Source organism: Meles meles, chromosome 8 (assembly GCF_922984935.1).
Source record: "Meles meles chromosome 8, mMelMel3.1 paternal haplotype, whole genome shotgun sequence".
NCBI classification, from domain to species: domain Eukaryota; kingdom Metazoa; phylum Chordata; class Mammalia; order Carnivora; family Mustelidae; genus Meles; species Meles meles.
Window position 1 is genome coordinate 48,058,111 of NC_060073.1, and position 21,044 is coordinate 48,079,154.

The 21,044-nt window shown below is 47.7% G+C and overlaps 1 protein-coding gene across 2 annotated transcripts in view; it reads right to left on the reverse strand.

Annotated features, from left to right (window-relative positions):
- Positions 1 to 20,589, reverse strand: part of SPON1 (spondin 1) — a 256,397-nt gene extending 235,808 nt beyond the window's left edge. The window contains exons 1-2 of one of the 2 annotated variants that reach the window (XM_046015735.1): positions 20,115 to 20,589; positions 1,531 to 1,637 (exon numbers count right to left, since the gene is read on the reverse strand). In XM_046015735.1, the coding sequence (XP_045871691.1) occupies positions 1,531 to 1,637; positions 20,115 to 20,352 (345 nt within the window). In that variant the 5' untranslated portion in view covers positions 20,353 to 20,589. The remainder of the gene's footprint in view (positions 1 to 1,530; positions 1,638 to 20,114) is intronic. The other variant, XM_046015734.1, reaches the window with a different exon arrangement.
- Positions 20,590 to 21,044: the final 455 nt, after the last annotated feature.

Genomic DNA, 21,044 nt, shown 5'->3' on the forward strand with positions numbered 1-21,044 from the left:
AGTGTGGGGTGAGCACGTGCCTGAATTTCCCTCTCCCAATGATGATGACCTCACCCACATGCTGTGCAAACACATTTGTGCCCGGAGCTTATTCAGTACTATTCAGAGCTTAAACAGTTCAGTCTCTGGAATCAGACACCTGGAGGAGGAACCTGGCCTTACTCCTCACTAGCTGATTAAACAAATGATGTAACCTGGCTAGTTTCAATTTCCTGATCCATAAAATAGGAATACGAGTTCCTATCTACTTGGTTGTTTGCGAGATGAGGTGTACTAATTAGATTGAGGAGATAAACCAAAATAAGGTAAAGAACTTAACCTAATGCCTGGCATATGGTCAGAACCCAACAAATATTGGTTAGTATTATAATTGGGTAACATCTTCGGATATACACCAAGAAAGTTCCTGCTCGTACCTAAGTACACACAAGGACATTACGATGAGCATGGAATTAACAGTCCCACTAGGCCGGAGGCCCAGAAGCCGAAGCAGTGGACATTTTTTAAAACAGGGGTTTCAAAATTACAACCTGGCTACAAAAAGATTAAAAGATATTTTTGGACGGGGAAGATATTTTGGGGCAGGGCCCTCTATGGCACCCTCAATTGCACCAGAGGCCCCAGCAGTCAACTACGGGTGTAAATATTTCTGAGGTTTCATTTTGTTCTGAGTTTGCAAATGCCAGATAAAAAATGGATTCTAGAACAATGGAAATTTAAGATGAGGAACGGTTCCAGCCAATTTGGCCAGGCCTCCTCCTAGGATGGCCCCAATCCTTCTGGGACACGTTCTGACGACTGGATGGCCTTTTTTCTAAACCTCTGAAAGAGGGTGATGTTCCCGCCACTTCCCTTGGAAGAATATTCCACGGTGAAATATGACTCACTGTCAGGGCCCTCGCCTTTGCGATTCTCTTTCTTCTCTTGACCCACTTTCGTCTTGCCGTGCCCTTTTGTACAAAGTCAAACGCAGCCTCCCCTGGAGGAGGCCGCTCTGTGAGGACTGACATTTAAAGACCATTACCACCTCTCACACTCAGCCCTGTTCATTTAGCCAAGCAAAGCATGTTTAATTCTTTTAATCTCCTCTCATAAATCAATCTCTTCATCCCTTTAATAGTCCTTCTCCTATGCTTCGTATTCCTTCCAGTCGGGCCATCCTAAGCTCTTGTTCCGTGGACGCTTGAGAATTGCCAGTCAGTCACAAAAGGGCTCTCAGGAATAACAGCCGGGCCCCACCAGTCTGAGTGTCCCACAGAGCTGGGATGTCTGGGAGCCCAGAGAAGAGCCCTGCCTGCTGGCCAGGCCCAAAGGCCTTCAGGCATTTGCTGCCTACTCCTTTATGCATATTTCCAACGGACCTGACCCGCCATGCCTGTGATCAAGGAAAGTGCCCTCAGCAAGTGGCACCTCAGCCCCCTCAGGCTCCTGGGTCTCTGCTGTTACTTGAGCTCCTCAGTCTGCCCGCCTCTCATCTGGCTTCCACCCACGAGGGCACAGGGGCCACGGAGGAGCCCAAAGGGGTCTTACCTGGAAGGTCCCAGCGTGGTCTTCTTCCTTATCACCCTCTCTGTTCTCTTTGAGGGCAATTAGTGTGAATCCTCTGAAGTAGGAGGGAGGGGCAGCTGAAAGCGTTACTGTGGAGAGAGAAGAAAGCAAATGAAGAGCACAGGAATCAGCTGGCTTCCATCTGACAAATGGATGTTCACGAGTTCTCCATCAGTATGCCAGACCTGTGGGTTGGATGGGCCGTGGACAGTGGAAAAGCCTCACCCCTCTGAGTCATGAACTATGGCCCTCCACCCTGCTCCCCCCTACATTTCAGAACTTGTGAAATGCCTCAACTGTGATCTCAGTGGAGGCCCCCCTGAACCAACAAAGGCTTCAGTGAGCTCTCTCCAAGTATCCACAATTTGATAAAGAGAGTCCCCTGCTCAGTAGTCCCGTCTTGACATGACAGTGTCATGTTAGACTTCACCATCAGACTGGTCCGAGAGAAACCTAGCTGCTCACAGCAGAGACTCCCTTACAAAGTCCTTTGTGGGGGCAGAGATGGCTGTATGTTTTCCAAATCATACTTCCTTTTTCTTGTCGGATCTCAGCCAGGCCACATTCCCAGCCTCCCCTGAAGTTAGGTGTGTTTGCACCCTCATTCTGTCAAGGGAAAGCATAGACAGACATGATGAATCCCACTTCCAGCCTGGCCCACACAAACTTTCGGCTCTTGCTTTCCCACCTATGGCTGCAGAATGCGGGGGATCCAGCAGGAGACTCTGGTGTCATGGGAGAAGGTGGTGGAGCCACAAGAGGGAAGGAACCTGGGCTTCCGAATAACTACACAGACAATCACTCATGGACCAGAAATATCCATGTTGTACTTTGCACGAACTGGAAATAAACTACAGTTATAAAATATAACTCTGTTTTCATGAAAATCTAGCTCAAGGGTCTACGCAGCAATGACGGTCACCCCTTAGTTTGTATCTTCAATCTCCCGAGATGGAAATCCTTTCTTGCAATTTTTGCAAGGTGGAGTTGGGGCACCCTCCTTGCCCGAGTCCAGTACCTTCCACAGCTTCCACAGACGGTGGCCACCAGGTGCTGAGATCTGTCTTCTCACCAGAGCCCACCCCAGCCAGACTCTGCCTGCCAGGGCCATGCCCACGGCAGCCATGTGGCAGGCCACGCAGGACTGGTGGCAGCCTCCTGTGAGGCCATGAATGGTGCGGGCTTTCACCAGAACCCAGAACCCGCAGCCGCCCTGCCTCATCACTTTTTACCAGCCTTCTCCACTGGACTGTGAGTTATGCTGGAGAGGAATTCATTTTAATTCTCTTTGTATCTCTATCCCCTAGCACAGAGCCTGACATCCAAAAAAAAAAAAAAAAAAAAATCTCAATTCCAGTTTCTTGAAATTTATGTAAGTTGAGATTTAAATTACTGTGTGGATTAAAGTGCTAAGATTCTGGCCTTTACACATGGAATTATAGACTCTTAGAGCCTCAAGCCTCTCCCAAGAATCCTCCATTCCAGCCTTCTAATTTCACAGACAGGAAACAAAGACACAGAGAGGTCAACAGACACCCCACGGTGGTAAGATGACCCAGAGGCAGACTTAGGGCCAGACTCCCTCCCCAGCTTAACATTCTGCCCAGAATTATACATAGTGAGTATATTAGTCATAGCATGGGTATTCCACTGGGTTAAGTTTGAAATTTTAAAAATCAATTCATTTAACATATAACATTTACATGATTCTGATAAGCAACCCCCTGTCAGAGAAGGATATTCTAGTCTTCTAGTTTTAGTCCTAAAATTAAAGGACCCCCAAACCCTAAAATCTAAAACAACCGTCTTAGATAAGGCACCAGTGGTCACAATGACATCTCAGGGAAGGACTTTGAGATGCAAAGATTGCAAATCTCATGCTATAATCGGTCAGTTCATCCCATAAAAACAGTAGAGCATTCTAATTGGCTACTGATATCTAGAAAAGGTCAAATAGACATTCCTAGTAAGGAAGAACGGGTGAGAGGAAAAGCACAGTAAAATAGAGTCAGGAAAGTATAGTGCTCAAGAGCGGCCAACAGAGAATGATGACTATGACGTCAGAAGAAAGAGCTGAGATCCCTGAGGGACAGACTGCCAGCCTTAAAGCAGTCTGAGGCTATCTAGAGTGGGGTGACAAATGAACAAATAAGAAAACAGAAACAGACTCATGGTAACAGAGAAAAATCCGGTGGTTGTCAGAGGGGAGTGGAGTGGGAGGGATGGGTAAAATAGGGGAAGAGGATTAAAAGGTACAAATTTCCAGTTATAAAATAAATAAGACAAGGGGATGCAACGTACAGCATAGGGAATACAGTTAATCATATCGTAAAACCTTTATGTGGCCACAGGTAGTAGCTAGATTTATCATGGACTGCTTTGCAATGCACGGAAATATTGAATTGTTATGTTGTACACCTGAAACTAATATAATATGGTCTGTCGACTGCACTGCAATTAAAAAACCTACAGGTGGGCATGATAACAGCACTTACGTCCAAGTATCAGTGGGAAGGGTAAATGAATTAATACATGTAAAGTTCTTAAAATCCTGCCTGGAATATAATAGACACTTAATAAATATTAGCTCTTATTATCAGTGATGAGATGATCACATTGCATTTTGTGGATAAGTGTTTGTTTACCTACTCGTTCAAGTCCTTTAAAAGCGAGAACCACATCCAGGCTTGGCACAGTGATTAGCAGAGTTGATGTGCGGTTAAGTTTACTGAATTGTCAAAAAAAAAAAAAAATTTACTGAATTGTCTTCATGGACAAGTAAATTCACTGTTATAAAGATGTCAGTTCTTCTCAAATTGATTTATAGATTCAGTGCAATCTAAATTAAATTGTCATCATGTTTTTTGGGGGGAAATGACAGGTTGATTGCAAAATGTATATGCAAATGCAAAGATCAAGAATATCCAAGGCAGTCTAGAGAGCTGAAAAGTTGGGGGGCTTGGGCTACCACAAGTCAAGACTAATGCAGCTACAGAACTTCGGCCAGTGTGTTCTAGCAAGGAAGGGGAAAAAGGCCAATTGTATAGTTTGGGGTCTAGCGAAAGTTCATCGAGTACCTGGAAACTTGATGTATGATTAAGGATGGGCTGCAGGGCAGCTGGGGGAAAAGACAATTATCTTCAACGGAGCCGCTGGGGCAACTAGAAAACCAGGTAAAAACAGGCGATTCTTGGTCTTATAGACCACACACAAAATAAACGTCACACAGACGGTAGAGTAAATGTGAAGAACAAAACAAAGATTTTAGAAGTTGGCCAAGGATAAAATATGAATGACCTTGGAGTCAGAAAGACTTTTTAAGCAGGACATACAAAACAACAACAACAACAACAAAACATTGACAATAAAGGAGAAGATATATAAATGAGATGTTATAAAAATTTTGCTCAAGAAAAGACACCATTAGGAACAAGTAGGGCAGAGTGTGAAAGAAGGTATTTGCAACGCATTTAACTACAATTGATTTTAATCCAAAGCATATAAAACCTCTTTCTGATCAATAAGAAAAAGATAGACAATGCAATAGAGAAAAATAGGCAAAACACATGAATTAAACTTCATAAAAGAAGGTCTCCAAATGGCCAAAAAGCATATGAAGACACTCGACCTCGTTAGCCAACAGGGAGATAAAAATTACTGCATTTCCACCAGGATGACTAAACATAAAAGGACTAACAATATCAAACATTAACTGGAATTTTCACACACCGATGAGCCAAAAATAAGCAATTTTCACTGGAAAACTCTTCGGCAGTAATTACTGAGGCTGAACACATACACGTCCTATGATCCAGTCATGCCACCCTAAATCAACAGGAATGCACACAGATGGGGACCACACAACACCCATCAGAAGATTCATGGTAACATTGTATGGAAACGCTCAATGTCCATCATCGGTAAGATGGATATGTAAGTCATGGCGTATTCGTATACTTGAATGCACTGTAGTCATGCAAAGGAAGGAATTGCTACCACATACAACAGGGATGAATCTCATAAACATAACTGAGTGAAAGAAGACACTCAAAATAATACAAGAGCTGTGTCTTCTTTCACTTGAGATGATTACAACATTCAAAAACAGACCACGTAATCTATGATGCAGAGGTTAGGACAGCAGTTCCCATGAGGGAAAGTGGAGTGAGAATTGATCTGGGGCTGGGGGGCACAGGAGATGCCTCTGGAGCACAGATCATGTTCTGTTTCTCCATCTGAAGACCGGTTGCCCCAGTGTACTCAACGTGTGCTAATTCACTGAGCTGTGTGACTTGTGAACTTTTCCCCAGGTTAGTTATATTTTGATAAAAATATTATAAAGTAATGTTTCTGAATGATAAATATTCACCTTTTTGTACATCTGGGTAGTGCCCTCAGCTTCCCAGAGTGCTGCATTCCTGCTGCTTCAAAAACACTGCGGGGTACTCCCCCTCACTGAGTACAACCAACAAGATGGCGGCTGTGGCGGCTCAGTGTGGGGCTTCCATCCCTAATTACCACTGGTGACGGTGGTGGTACACAGCATAATCTGAAGGAAGACAGGAGATCCCAGCCCTCCAGAGAACCCCATTATATGACTCTCCTGAAAGAAACAAATGTGCCCTGTGTTCTGAGTCCCAGTAATGGCTGAAGATGACAGCTCGGCCATAAATAATAGAATCTTCTCTCTAATGACTCCTCCCAAGCGCCTCCCGAGAGAGGCCATTAAGAGACCCAAGAAATTCAAGAAAAAATGTTTATGAAGGACTTGAAAAAAACAAAAAAGGTCCACCCAGAGCCATCCTGTGAGCACATCCGGGGAACTGGTTAAGCACAAAGATTTCGGGTGAGTACCCTAGAGCTATCATTTATTAATTACATGACCTCTGGCAAGTTATTTCGCTTCCCTGTTCCCTCATTTTTGAAAAGAAGTTAATGATATTGCCTTCCTTGTGGGAATGCGGAGAGGATTAAATACACATTTATCCCAGAGCCTGGCATAAAAGGATTCGAGACCTGTAACGGATGCTGGCAGTGGTGCTGGTGATGTTGGGGCTGAAGAAGACGATGACGAAGGTGACGATTATGATGACAAAGATCGTGAGGCCCAACAGGCTGATGAACCAACAATGGGTTTCAAAAAGATGGTCCTCAGGGACAATCACCCCCAGAAAAACTCTAGGAGTTGCCAATGGAGGACCCCTGAGAGGACCGCAGCGGGGATCATCCTCACAGGATTTGGGGACGATCCTCACAGGCCAGGTTCTGGGGAGATCTGGGTAAGCACTTATAATGAATAGTCTTCCTGTAGCTCATCACACCCAGTATAGGGTTTGCTGTGAAGTCCCCTCAGCCCCACACGCTATATAACCTTCCAACACTCATTCCCTTTTCCAGAATTCCTCTCACCCAGTTTTAAGTATATACTTACTTGTGAATTTTATGTTAAATGTTGGTCTCCTCTAAAAACCCGTAAACTCTATGAGAGCAGAGATCAAGTCTGTCTTAAGCTGCACTGTATTTTTAGCCTTTAGTGTGCTTTTTATCACACAGTAAATGCTCAATAAAGACTCATTGAATGAATGAGAAGGTGTTCGTTTGTCTTCAGTGCATAGTGGGCTCCCTCCTGCTCTGGTCCCTCCTCCAAAGACCCCTGGGTTACTATGTGGAGTGTGTTAGCCTCCCTCATCCTTTCGTTACTGAGCATTTGATTCTGCCAGCCCAGGACTCTGCCTCTGGAAACACAGAGAAAAAACAGGGCCTCTCCCTCTAGGATCATATAATCTAAAAGCTGGGAAGAAAAGACACATCTGGGGGCACCTGAGTGGCTTAGTCAGCTAAGAGTCTGCCTTTGGTTTGGGTTATGATCCCAGGACCCTGGGATCGAGCCTCACATCAGGCTCCCTGCTCAGCAGGGGGTCTGCTTCTCCATCTGACCCTCCTCCATCTCGTGCTTTCTCACTCACTCTCTCAAATAAATAAATAAAAATCTTAAAAAAAAAAAAAGACAAGACACATCTGCAGATATTTTTTTACAGCATATGATGGGTGTTATGGAGGTAGGAATAAAGTGCTCTGGGATCCCAGAGGAGGGAGCATCTGGGTCTACTGTGGGAGCCAGAGGAGGCTTCCAGGAGGATGTAGCATTTGAGCGCCAAGTTGAATGAGGAACAGGAGTTTGTTCAGTGGACAAGAGGACTAACAGCGCTCCAGGTAGAGGAAAAGGCATGATAAACCTGTCTCGGCTTTGGAAACCGGAAGCAATTCTGTATTTCATAAAATGCAAGCTGGGAGGAGGAGTATGTATGCTAGACGTCAGGGGAAGAAGGCAAACAAGGGGTAGAAACTTAAAAGCCCTCAAAGCCTTGGGATACCACTCTGGAGGTGATGAGGGAGTCCTGGGTTGGGGGGAATGGGGGTTTAGTTAGGGAATGTCATATTCAAATTTATGTTTTAGGAAGATGAGGCTGGAAGTTGTATGGTTACTAAATAATAGCCCTTCCCTAAAAACCAGTGCCAAGGGCCTCTCTGGCCTGCCTTGCTTGTATGAGGACGGGTGTTTCACCCTGGAGACTGGTCTTAAATCTCTGCACAAGGTTGAGTTCTCCCCAGCCATGGGTACACTGGCCATATGCAAACCCCAATTCCCAAATACTTTTCTGGGCCCTTCAAAGGTTGGTGCATCGTAATACACACTCTAAAGAGCTGTTACCCAGTTCATCCGTTGTGCCCATCACCCCCACTGCAGCTCACCCACCACCATCATGTTCCCCACTCTGCCTGTGGGCTTCAGACTCCCCGGGTCCAACAGCAGTGAAAATACCCCGACCCAGACCCCCCCAGCTCCTTCCCAGGGCCAGCATCCGCCATCCACCTGCTAAATGTAACTGAGCTGCCCCAGCCTTCATGTCCCACACATGTCAACTACAGGGAATTTAACTTCTGCCTTAACTTGCAACAGGGGGGTTCCAAGGACTGCTGGAGCAGCCCACAAGCCACCGTGGTCCCCTCCCTGCTCTGTGTGACATTCAGAGCACCAGGAAGCTGCAACTCAGACGCTTCACTCAGAAATTGGCCCAGTTGAGCCCACCCAGGCAGGATCAGACAGGAGATGCTAGTGATGGGTTGACAGATGGGAAGATAAGGCTGAAAGTCCAAAGGTGAGCAAGTGTGTACGGTGGGGCTGGCTTACCCTCCTCCCCTGGATGGTCTTTTAGCCAGTGATCCAGCATCCCCAGCCAGAGATGAAACATCTCCCATTCCAAATGAAATAGCACACATATCTAAAAATCAAAAACTGTTTTTCTACAATGGATGTAGCTAATAAGTCTGGGTTTGAGCCCCCCTCCCCGTTTCCTATGTGCAACCTTGGGCAAGTGACTTCACCTCTCATGGCCGCAGTTTCTAATCTCCTATAAAATGGCAGTAATAGTATTTATCTCATATTATTATAATGACAATGAATTAATATTTGTAATAGTGAGTATACATAAATGTTAAAGTGATAAGCTGTCTTAAAAATAAATCATTCTCTTCCATAAAATAGGGATCATCATTATTATCTAATGGGTTTGTTGTAAGGATGAAAAGAGGGAATGTGTATGAAGCACATTGCGACAGTTCAAGAGAAGCTCATTCGGGGTGCCTGGGTGGCTCAGTGGGTTAAAGCCTCTGCCTTCGGCTCAGGTCATGATCTCAGGGTCCTGGGATCGAGCCCCACATCGGGCTCTCTGCTCAGCGGGGAGCCTTCTTCCTCCTCTCTCTCTCTCTCTCTCTGCCTGCCTCTCTGCCTACTTGTGATCTCTGTCAAATAAATAAAATAAAATCTTAAAAAAAAAAAAAAGAGAGAAGCTCATTCTTTCCCCTATGTGCTCCCTCTTCATGGGATGCTGGGAGCCAGATGAATGAGTTCTGAACTGACCATTGCATGGACAGGACGCAGGATGTGTGGGAAGGAAGCTCCTGGGGACCTGGAAATGTGTCAGCCAAGAGAGTGTAGCTGGGAACATGGGTGAAGGCAGGTAGCACCAAGGCCTGCACGCTGCCCAGGAGCCTCACTTCTTCCCCTATTTGGATGATTTTTGGGGCTGGATGATCTCCCTCCCAAAACATAACATCACAGAAATGACTGTGACCCAAATTTAGTCTCTCTCCACATCCCAGTCACCTGGGTCTATGACCCAAGATGGACCAATCAGAATCCTTCCCTGAGATTTTCCAGTTTACAGTTAAAGGGACAAGGGCCTTTCTTTTAGTTATAGAACTAACTGAAAGGCTTTTCATTCAAGGTTCTTGGCAGCTCTCCTCCTTGTTATTTGGAGAAAGTTTATCTGTAGTAAGAAGAATGAGGACAACTCAAAGAAACACAGCCAAGAGATACAGGATGGGAGAAGTGAGACAGACAAGGTAGAATGAAGGTGTGGAAAGCAGAGAGGGGGGAGAGAACCTTTTTGGGTTCCTAGATCCATTTATACCTGAAGCCAGATCCACCCCTAGACTTTCCAAATATGAGACTCAATAATTCTCTTTGTGCTTTACTTAGGTAAACTTTGTTCCTGTCACGTTGCATGGAAAGAGCCTGCACTAATTTTGAAACAAAGAAAGAAAGTGATTCTGCCTGTATGATTCCTTAGCAGTCTGGGGGAACAGTATTTGTGGCTAAACCGAGGTGGCTGACCAGGAAGGTGGCAGTTGGTACTTAAAGGTCACTGAAATGACAGCAAATCAGCTGACGTCAAAACTATTACCTATGTCAACTTTAGGGAAAAACTCAAGGAAAGTCAAAGGAGGCCTGACCTGCGCCACTCTTCTTATCAGCTTCGATAGAGATTTCTAAGACTGCTTATCAAAATTGTGGATAATCCAAAATTAGATTATGTGGCTCTATCCCTCAGTGACAGAATCCAGATTCGTGAGTGGTTGACAGCTACAGGGAGGGGCCCAAACATGCTGGATTAAGTCTGAGGAAGGCTAAGACCAAGTCAGGAGGAATCGTGTCAAATCTTAGGTTCAAGAACCAGTCACACCAGTACCGGGAGAAGAGGGATACAAGCCTTCCCAGGAGTTCACAGGAATGTTTGCTGGCACGAAGCTCAGCACAATCCCAGAGCACAGCACAGCTGCCAAAGCAGCAAACGCCAGACCCCGCTTAACACAAACAGTGTTAGGGACCAGGAAGATAATCCTTCCTCATGTTCCATCCCTATCAGAGCACATCTGGAGTACAAAGTGCAAGGGGACGAGAAACAGCACCCTAGAAAGACTGGCTGAAGAAAGGGGCCATTGGAGTCAGAAAAGACGTTGGAGTTGGTATTTCTCCACAAACACCTCAAGGGCTGACATGTGGCCAAGGGGGAGACCTTATTTGCTCATCTCTGAACAACCAAACTTGGACCCATGAGCGGAAGTTACATGGAAGGGAAATGTTGGCAAGAGGAAAGTACAACCAGCCCAGCTGTGCCTCAGGCTCTGCCAGTTTGGGAATGTCGTCACCTAAAAGAAGCTCTCGATTCTTCTCTCCCCACCATTCCATGGCCAAGGCGGGGAAAGGCTGCTAGCATGTTAGCTTCGAGGACATTCTACTGGTCACTCACTGTAGCAGGAAAGGGTGGTGATGTGAGCAGTATTAACCTACATAGAGCACGGAAGGCTGTGGTGGGGCTGGGAGAGGCTGTGGTGGGGAAGCATGCTCATAGAAAAGTGACCCCCTTTTGGTCACCCTCTCTTTGTCTCTCCCCATCTTGTTTTAAAATTTAAAAAAAGGTTGGGGGGAGCATGCCTGGGTGGCTCAGTCGGGTAAGCATCTGACTCTCGATTTCAGCTCAGGTCATGGTCTCAGGGTCCTTAGATCGAGCCCCACATCGGGCTCTGTGCTGGGCGTGGAGCCTGCTTAGGATTCTCTTTCTCCCTCTCCCTCTGTCTCCGCTTCTCTCTCCCTCTCCAATACAAAAAAAAAAAAAAAAAAGGCAGATAATTGATTTCTGGAATCCAGCCCTTTGTCTGGGGTGGGTCCAGCGAAGCTATGGTTTGTTTACTTTTCCAAGTGATTCTGATGCCTAGCTAGGTTTGGACACCATAAAAATAATCCCACCAAGTGGTAATTCCAGGGAAAGTCACTTGATAACTGGTGTCTAGGTCTGATGGATCAAGAATCCTCTCTGCCCTCTTTTTCATTCAATCGGAGCCAGTGTCTGAAGCTGGAGCCCCTTCCCTTTGCTCTTTTGCTTGCTGTCCTTCTGCTCTTCACCTCTGAACCATCCCTAACCTGGCTTTCCAGCATGCCGATCACCTTCCTCCCAACTGTCTTCACCTGGGACCCAGCCATCTGCGTGCCCTCACACCCCCCCACCTGCCCAGCCAATGCCCCCAGGGCACCGGGCATCCTTTCTCTCTGCTGCCACCACCTGGAGCTTCCTCCTTGCTGTTGGTTCCCATCCTTGGTCTCACTTCTCTGGCTGAAAGAGAAACCCTTTCCCTTTCTCATATCTAAGTCTCTTAGAGGGAGATCTCACACCAGGATTCTTCATTGTTGTGTTTTGTTTTTTTTTTTCCCAGAATGATGATTTAGTGCCTGCTATGTCCACAGACTGTTCTGGGTGCTAGAAATAAACGGCAAGTAAGAAAGACACAGTCCTTGTTCTCATAAAGCTCCTATTCTAGCGTGAGGAGGTAGATGATACACAAGATAATTTCAGACAGTGATTAAGAGCTATCATGAAAACACAATCAGGCAAATGTAATGAGGAACCATAAATGGTCAGAGAAGCCTCATTAAAGGGGATAAAATCTGAGTCGAACTTAAAAGACGAGGGGTGAGCCACACGAAGATGTGGGCATGACCATTTTCGTCATGGGGAAGAGTATGTACAAAGGCCCTGGGGTGAGAATGAGCTTGGTGTGTTTGGAAAATTCAAAGGGTAGTCTTGCAGCTGTGGGGAGAAAGAAAAGGAAAGAAAGAAAATGAAGAAGGATGAAGAGAGGGAGAAAGAGAAAAGGAGGAGGAGAGGACAGGAGGAGGATCATAAGAGCTTCCTATAGCACCAAGAATCACCATCCAGGTTTTATGACCTACTCTGAGTCTGCCCATCCACACTCCTACCCCCCACACATGGTGGCTTGTGCTTGGAGCCCTTCCCTGCCCTCCTGAAGTGCAGGGATGCATATCTGCAAATACCTGAGCCACAACTGTAGATAGGGTTCAAGTTATTTCCCATGGGTCTTCCGGGCCTTAGCTAATCCCATAGATGTGTTTGACTTTTCCAGAACTTTTCATGGAAGTTTTGAATATTCTGTGAAAGTTAGAAGCCTTGACCAAGTCTAGCTCCCAAGGACATCTGGTGATGTCACCTAACTCCTTACCCTTCCCACCCTAGCCCCAACTCCAGCCCAGCCAAGACACCCTATAAAAGTGGGAAATGTAGGGCACCTGGGTGGCTCAGTGGGTTAAAGCCTCTGCCTTCGGCCCAGGTCATGATCCCAGGGTCCTGGGATCGAGCCCCACATCGGGCTTTCTGCCCAGCGGCAAGCCTGCTTCCTCCTCTCTCTCTGCCTGTCTCTCTGCCTACTTGTGATCTCTCTCTGTCAAATAAATAAATAAATAAATAAATAAAATCTAAAAAAAAAAAAAATAAATAAAAGTGGGAAATGTATACCAGCAAGAGCTGGCCAGCCATGTGGAAAGCGTTCTATGACGTGATGAGCTCCCTGATACTGTAGACGTCTATGACGTCATCACACACACACAACTGTATGCTGTCAGAGGAAGACAGAAGAAAGAACACCTTTGATAATTTGGGCCACTTGCCACTCCATTCAATGCACACACGTGCTTGAGTGTGCATGAGAGAGACTCTCATCCTCTCACCCCATCACAGTGAGTATTTTGTACCTGTCACGTCAGTGGTTGAGGACAAGCAAACCGCTTGTTTCACCTGTTACTCAGTTGGGGGAGCATTGGTCCCTTCCAGTGCTAGAAGGACAATCAGAAGTGCTGGACCTCTGCGAAATGTCGGTTTGCTTCCATTCCCCACTAACAGAACTGCCTGGAAGGGGACACAAATAAGGCTACCTTGAGTCTAGTACCCGTGTAGTTTATGTACAATTTGGAAGGATTTTTAAGGAATAATTTTGACTTATGGGATCTTTGCTTTCCATAGTGGCTCTTGAACCTAACCCTGGGTCTCCTGTCTCCTCAAATTGTCTTTCATTTTCATTCTGAATATATACCCCAGGGAGCTTTTGTTTCTTCTCTTTTAGTTTATTTTCCCTTCTCCTCATCTTCCTCCCTTTCTTCTTTTTCCTCCTCCTCTTCTTTCTCCTCTCCTCCTCCTCCTCTCTCTCATTGTCTTGTTTTATCCACTTCCGCCTTCATTCCCTTCTTTCCTTATAGCTTCCTCCTTTACTGAGGGAGAAGGTGAGACAGATCAGGCCAGTCTGACATACCTTTTTCTTCTCATTATGAACTTATCAATACCACACACACACACACACACACACACACACACACACACACACAGGAACACTCCTTTCCTATGGACTCATTTAGCAAGTATATCAACCTCACATGCTGTTGAGAAGACCATCTAGATACCTTTCACTGAATGAGAGGACTCAAAATACGGTTTTTATACAACTGTGCATTAAAACATGCAGCAGAGGGGCGCCTGAGTGGCTCAGTGGGTTAAAGCCTCTGCCTTCGGCTCAGGTCATGATCCCAGGGTCCTGGGATCCACATCGGGCTCTCTAGGGAGCCTGCTTCCCTCTCTCTCTCTGCCTGCCCTCTGCCTACTTGTGATCTCTATCTGTCAAATAAATAAATAAATAAAATCTTAAAAAAAAAAAAACATGCAGCAGAGATAGCTAATTGTGGCTTTAAATCCATTTTCACCTTCATCCTTTTGGAAAACAACAACGAGCCCTTTCCCCATGTTTTGGCTGGGCATTGGCTGCCCAGTTAAAAGTTCTATTTCCCAGGCTCCCTTGCAGCTAGATGTGGTGAAGTCACTAAATTCTTACCAGTGGAGTGTATTTGGAAGTGCTGGGCACCATTCTGGGTCACGTGATGCAAAAGAAAGCTGCCACCTAACCAGAACCCAGATGTGTTGGTAGTGACACGGCTGTAACCATTCTGATGAATGATGTAAGAATGGTTACAGCCCTCCCACCGTGCTGTCCAGTAGCAATAAGCTCAAGGCAGGTGAAATTCATTGTATTTGTTAACAAGTGTCTGGTAGATGTAAGTGTAAAACAAGTAAAATTAATTTTAGCCCCATGTTTTATTTAACCTAATATATATAATTATCACTTCAATATGTAATCAACAGAAAAAGTTATTGGAGAAGTTTTCTTTCGTCCTAATTTTTCAACAACCAGTATGTACTTGACACAGCACATCTCGATGTGGACTAGCTACATTTCAGGTGCTGTCACTCGTGGCCACCTACGGGACAGCAGAGTGCTAGGGGTTTGGCCGAGTGACACAACAGAAGGAATCTGGGCTCCTGGCTGACCCTGTGGAGCAAAGCTGTCCATCATCTGAGACTTCCCATATACCTCTTATTTAAAACACTGTATTTTGGGGTCTCTTTGGAACACGCGCTTAACCTGTATCTCAACTAATATAACATGGTAAGAGGTTTTCCTCCCCCACAAAAATTAATATTGACCTACATCTGACACTCTGTGTAACAAGCAAATGGAGAGGAATGGTGAAAAGTTCTGGCTATGTCAGCCCATGTTGGTGGACATATCGGCAGTTATACCCTATTGTTCCAGCTGAGTCAGTCGGCTGCAATGGAATGACAACTTCACCATGCATGGGGAAGTACCAAGTTCTAACCTTCACAAATGTCTATTTGATACACTTTCGTTTTTGGTTAAGTTTTAATTTTTTTTTTTTTTGCATTTCATGAAACTCTTAATTTTTATCAATCTGAACTAAATAGTTATTAAGGGGGGGAGTTTAAAAAATTAAGTAACGTGATTAAAAAAGAGGGGCATGGTAGCAGAGGAGGAGAGGTGGGAGGGGCAACTTACAGGAATTACAACTTCATCAGCAGTACTTAATTTTTTAAAACCCCACGAGAGCAGAAAGTTTACTTAAAAGACCTTATCCAGTTTAAATTTTTCAGATTCTCCGTATGTACTTTCCAAATACATCATTTGGTAGGCATGGTGGTATACATCTGCATGTAAAAATAAACCAACCATCAAATTAGGGTTTTTTTTCCCTATCCAATTTGTTTCTGGTCCCCCACAAACAAAAGGATTTGGCTATACATTGACAAGGTTGTTCATGTTCCTAAATTAATTCTCTGGTTTATGAGGAAATGCAATCCTGAAGTCTATAATAAAAAGAAAAAAAGCAAACGTAAATAAGGAGCCATCATTTTATACTTTGTATCCCAAGATACGTCAGTTATTATCTTGAAATGTTGCTCCTTCCCTTCAATGAAGACTCACCATCCAGAAGGCCGAGGGTAGCTAGAGTGAATTCATTTTATTTCCCCTTCATTTTCATGTGTCAATATAGAAGGCTGGTTAAGAACACATGTTTAGGAGTCAAACATCCCTTAGTTTGTATCCTGACTCTACTGATTATTAGCTGTGTGATCATGGGCAAGTTACTAAACCTCTCTGAGAGTTGGTCATCACATCTGTAAAATAAGAATAACAATAAATTACCTCAAAGTACTGGAAAGAATAAGTGAGATGAGTAGGAAGTACTTAACACAATGTCTCATCCAGTGTCTCTGCCAAGTATTTTTCTATTTCCAAAATAATCGTCTTATTATATATATATATATATTTTTGAGCACTTACTCTATGACAGCTTCCCCCCACCCAAAAGATTATTTCTGACTCTCGCAACAATGCTGTAAGGAGTGGGGGAGCTCTCTCATTTTAAAGCTGGAGAAATTATGGCTCAGAGAGGTGAAGTGGCCTGCCTGAGGTCACACAGTGAATATACTACCGAGCAGAAGTTGAAACAGACCCAGTCAACATCAAAACCTACGCTCTTTCTACCAGACTGAGATGGGGCTCTCCAGGACACCCACTCCTATGGCATTGTGTGCCCCAGGGTGGGATAAAGAAAGAGAAAGCCAAGCAGCTTTGGAGGTCTCCAAACCTCCCTGTTTAGAATAAATCCCCCAATTGTGCTTGAAGTTGGACAAGCTTTTGAAACCTCAACTGGACATTCTTTTCCCATCAAGTTCCTTGAAATTTCCCTTTAAAGAGCATCTAGGAAAAGCCACTCTCATTAGCCAGGGTCTGGCTTTATTTTCCTAATAAACAGACCTTCCGTTAGACAAAAGAGCCTCTTTTATTTTCAATCAGTTCTTGAACATTTCAGCTGATTTTCTTCTATTTGGCTTGAAATTGTGATCTGGGAATGGCTGGTCCTGCAAATTGTCCTCCTATATGGGAAGCCCCTTGAGGATCCTCAACTTGTTATTTTTAATCACTGTAATCTCCTTGTCAAAGGAGGCCATGGTCAGAAACAGAGCAGGCCTTTCAGAGCTTTCTAAAGCACAGTTATTGCCAAGGGAGGGGGGACAGGGGGAAGAGGGAGGGAGAGTAGAGAGAAGTGGTGGGAGAGAGAAGGAAGTCAATATAGTACTAACAACTTGGAAAAGCCTGAATAATAATCTCCATTGGATCCTGGCTGTTGAGAAGAAATCTCATCTCTCTCTCTCTCTCTCTCTATATATATATATATAAACACAGTGCCCATTTTAATCTAGTGTATAATACCTAAAGGAGATCCTGGGTGGGGGGCATGGAGAGCAGAAGCTATTCAGGGATGAACAGGAATTCTGGAGACAAAGATTTCAGGCAGGAAAACAAGCCATTGATTCCAAGGCTTGTGAGGGGCTCTAACTCAAGAAAAAGTAAAAAAGCAACCAGAACACCAGAGGAATGTTAACTCCCACGGCCCTGAGTCAATACCCTGAACAGAATGCATTCGATTTACTTTTAACATAATTATTCTAAGAAAGTATAAGCCAACAGAAAATGTCACAAACTAACTAGGCGAGCACCCTTTTCCTCCTAACTTTGAGTGGCGCAATCAGGTTTGCTAATCTCAGGGTATTTACTCAAGGCCCCAGCATGGTTCCTTCAACATCTTCCTTTCAAGATCTCAGGCACCAGAGAAGAAAAGGAGACGGCAGGCCAATAGCCTGAGTGAGGAGTCACAGTCCAAAAGGCTAATGTTTAGGCTGGAAAAACCTGTCGGTGGAAGTCTGGTGCCCCCCACCCCCAGCCCGGGTTCTCACCTCCAGGTCATGGACACTCTGCCAATCATGAGAATACCAGCCGCCTCTTACTTCCCAGGGTTAGGGCACCTGCCACCCAGGCTCAGCCCAACAGGGAGGATTTGTGTGGGAAGAAATGCCTAGTAGGACAGGGGGCATGGGCCCCTCGACTTGCCTAAATCACCTAAAAATATCCTCTTGGGCTTATACTAAGAACAATCTCGGGCTAGTACGAAAAAATCATTCATTCATTCATTCCATTAATTCATGAGGACCCAGATAGCCACCATTCACTTGTAGATCGGACTAAGGAGTGCTGAGAACACCAACTTTTAATTACATACACACACATCAAAATCAAATCTGATTAGGCACATCCCTCTGTTATTAAACCAAAAAGGGCCTCATATCCAACTCAAGCAAACAGGTACTGGGCACCTCAGGCGACTCATCTTTGTCATCTCATTTACTCCCTACAACCACCTGAGTGGTTGGGTAAATAGCTACTTCCACTGCTGGGAAATCAGTTCAGAGAAATTAAAGGACTTGCACAAGGTCACACAGCTACTAAAGCCAGTGTGTCTGACTCCAAAGCTGCCTCTTTCCCTGCCACGTGGAGCTTGGGCGGGTTCCCCAGGGAAACCAGGTCCTCAGTTTTTGGTGAGGCCTCAAGAGGCCAAGGGGAGTACTCTCGCCTCCCTCTGGTCCACGGAGAGGACAGGCTGTCTCCCAGCTCCTCGGAAAAGCTGAGGCCGCACCCGCAAGTCCCGCTACCCATGTGGGCTCCCTTCCCGGGTTGGGCCGGGGGTTCCTTCTGCGCGCAGTACCGAGGGTCCCGCTGGCCTGTGCGCAGGGGTCAGAGGGGCTCGCCAGGCGCTGAGCGCTGCTGCGTGAGGGGGCGCCCGGACGCCGCTCTGGGAAGCTCCAGGTGGACAAAGTCTGGGACACGATCCCGGGGACACGATCGGGGGAACCGGGAGGAGCGTTCGAAGGGTAGCGGCTGCTTACGGTGGCCTGTGCGGCGGGTGCGCCCGCTGACAGTGGCCCAAACTTTCTCCAGTGCTCTCCACCGCTTCCTGCCGCAGCGCTCTGGGAACCCGGAAGGCGGGGATGCAAGGGCGGCGGCCTGGAGCCCACCAGCTGCCCCCAAGACCCGCTCTTACCCTCGAGGCGCCAGGGCTGCCTTACGAAGAGGCGGGGAAGGGGGGACACGCAGCCCGTCACTCCCCGCCCGCGGAGCCCCAGGTGAAACCAGGCAGGCTTCCTTCCCTGCCCCCGGTCCTGTCACCCAACTGGAGAACCGCGACTGCTGCGCGGGGAAAAGATGTCTAGGGGAGATACTGGGCTGCGGAGAGAGGTGGTGAGCGGTAGGGATGGAGTCAGGGGGCTTTAGGTCTGCGCGGGTCGAATGGCTCTCCTGCCTGGACATCCCCTCCCCGCGACCCTGAAAGCCCGCGCTCGGCGGAGGAGTGTAGGCGCGACATTCTCCCCCGCAGCAGAACCTCGGGGTGGCTGGAGCCAGGATCCTCCCGCCTCCAGGGAGCAGGTCTCGGGAATTTGGGCTTCCCTTTCCGTCTTCACGGGATTTCCCTTCCCATTCCGAACCCTCACGGCGCTCCTTGGAGGCCCATTCCATTGGGAGCCTGTCCTAGAAATCCAGACTCTTCTCCCTCACCTGGGACCATCGGAAAATAATTTGGAGTTCTTTCCGAGAGCCCTTTCCCAAAGCTTCAGGCTCTTCCTCCTCTCCTCCCCGTGCCCCGGGACCAGTCAAGGGAGAAGCCTATGTCCCTTTTCCTGAAGGTGTCTGTCCCAGGAAGCCGGAGTGACCGTACCGGGGGCTGGTCTCAGAGAAGCTGGTATCCTCCCCTTCAGGGATGGGAGAGGGGGAAGTCTGTCCCCCATTTGGTCTGGGACCCGACAGAGAGAAACCAGGGTTCCCTCCACTCCAGAGGCGGACCTGGAGGAAGACGGGTTTCCACTGCTCTCCCGGAACGGGCTAGGGGGAGGGAGGGGGGGAAGCCAGGTTGCCTCCCAGCCAGGCCGGCGTGGCGCGTAGCTCGGCTGCAGCCCACGCCCGGGGACGGCGCTTCCGAACTGGGGCTGCACCGCCTGGCTGCGGCCCCCGCGACGGCCCCGGACGCTGGCTCGGGAGCCATGCAGGGTTCTCGGCGACAGGGCTTAGGGCAGCCAGGACAGAGGGCCCCTGCCGGGCTCCGCCGGTACCGTGCGCCCTCCTCCGGCACCGCGCGGTCGGCGCCCTTCCGGGGGCCGGGGTCTGCGCCCCTCGCGCCACGCCGGGCCACTTACCCCGGTAGCTGGTTCCCGGCTTGTAGAAGTCGGGGTCGCCCTCCACGCGGAGGCTGAACTCGGTGTAGCCCTCGCGCCTCGTGCCCTGGGCACGCAGGATGCGGCTGCAGTAGCCCTCCGACTTGGGCACTTTGTCCAAGGTCTCGTCGGAGAAGGCCAGCGCCGCGGCCAGGGGCAGCGCCAGGGCCAGCAGCGCTGGACTCAGACTTAGCCTCAGGGGCGCTGGGGCCAGCCTCATCCTCGCGGGCGCTCAAGTTTGTGCGGCTGCCGCCGGCCCTCGCCACGCGACGCCTGCCCTAGGGTACCGGTAGAAGCGAGACCCGGCGGAGCCCGGGCGAGGAGCGGGAGCTCGGAGCCGGCGCTGGCAATCGGGAGACCGTGCCGGTCTCGCCTTGGCGGCTGCGGAGCTACACCGCGCTGCGCTGAGCTGAGCTGAGCTCCCGAGCCGCGCGAGGAAGGGAGGGCGGCGGCGTAGGGGGAGGAGGGCGGGCTGATCTTGCCCAGATCCCGGAGCGCCGCGCTGTTTTGTTTCCGAGCGGGCGATTAGCGGCGCGGCCGTGTTTGTTTTGCGTCGCCGCATTCCCAGGGTCTGGCGAGGAAATCATAAGGCACGGGGACGCGAAGGGTTGTGTCCCACCACCAAGGAGGCTGAGGTCCCCAGCCAGCTACACCTTTGCACCCTGCGCGGTAGAGTGCTCCAGGGAGGGAAAGACTGAAAACTAACTTTCGTTGCACACCTACTTTGCGCCTACCAGTATGCTGGGTGGTTGGCGAAGGGTTTCTGCGCCACTCTCCACTCTCCCTGCGCACAGCAAACAGGACCGCACTTTCACTTATTTTACAGATGAGCAGACTGAGGCCTGCTGCTATGAACAGTTAAGTGAGGGTCGGATGCCATGACTGTTTGACGCTATTGCTCTTTTGGAGCAG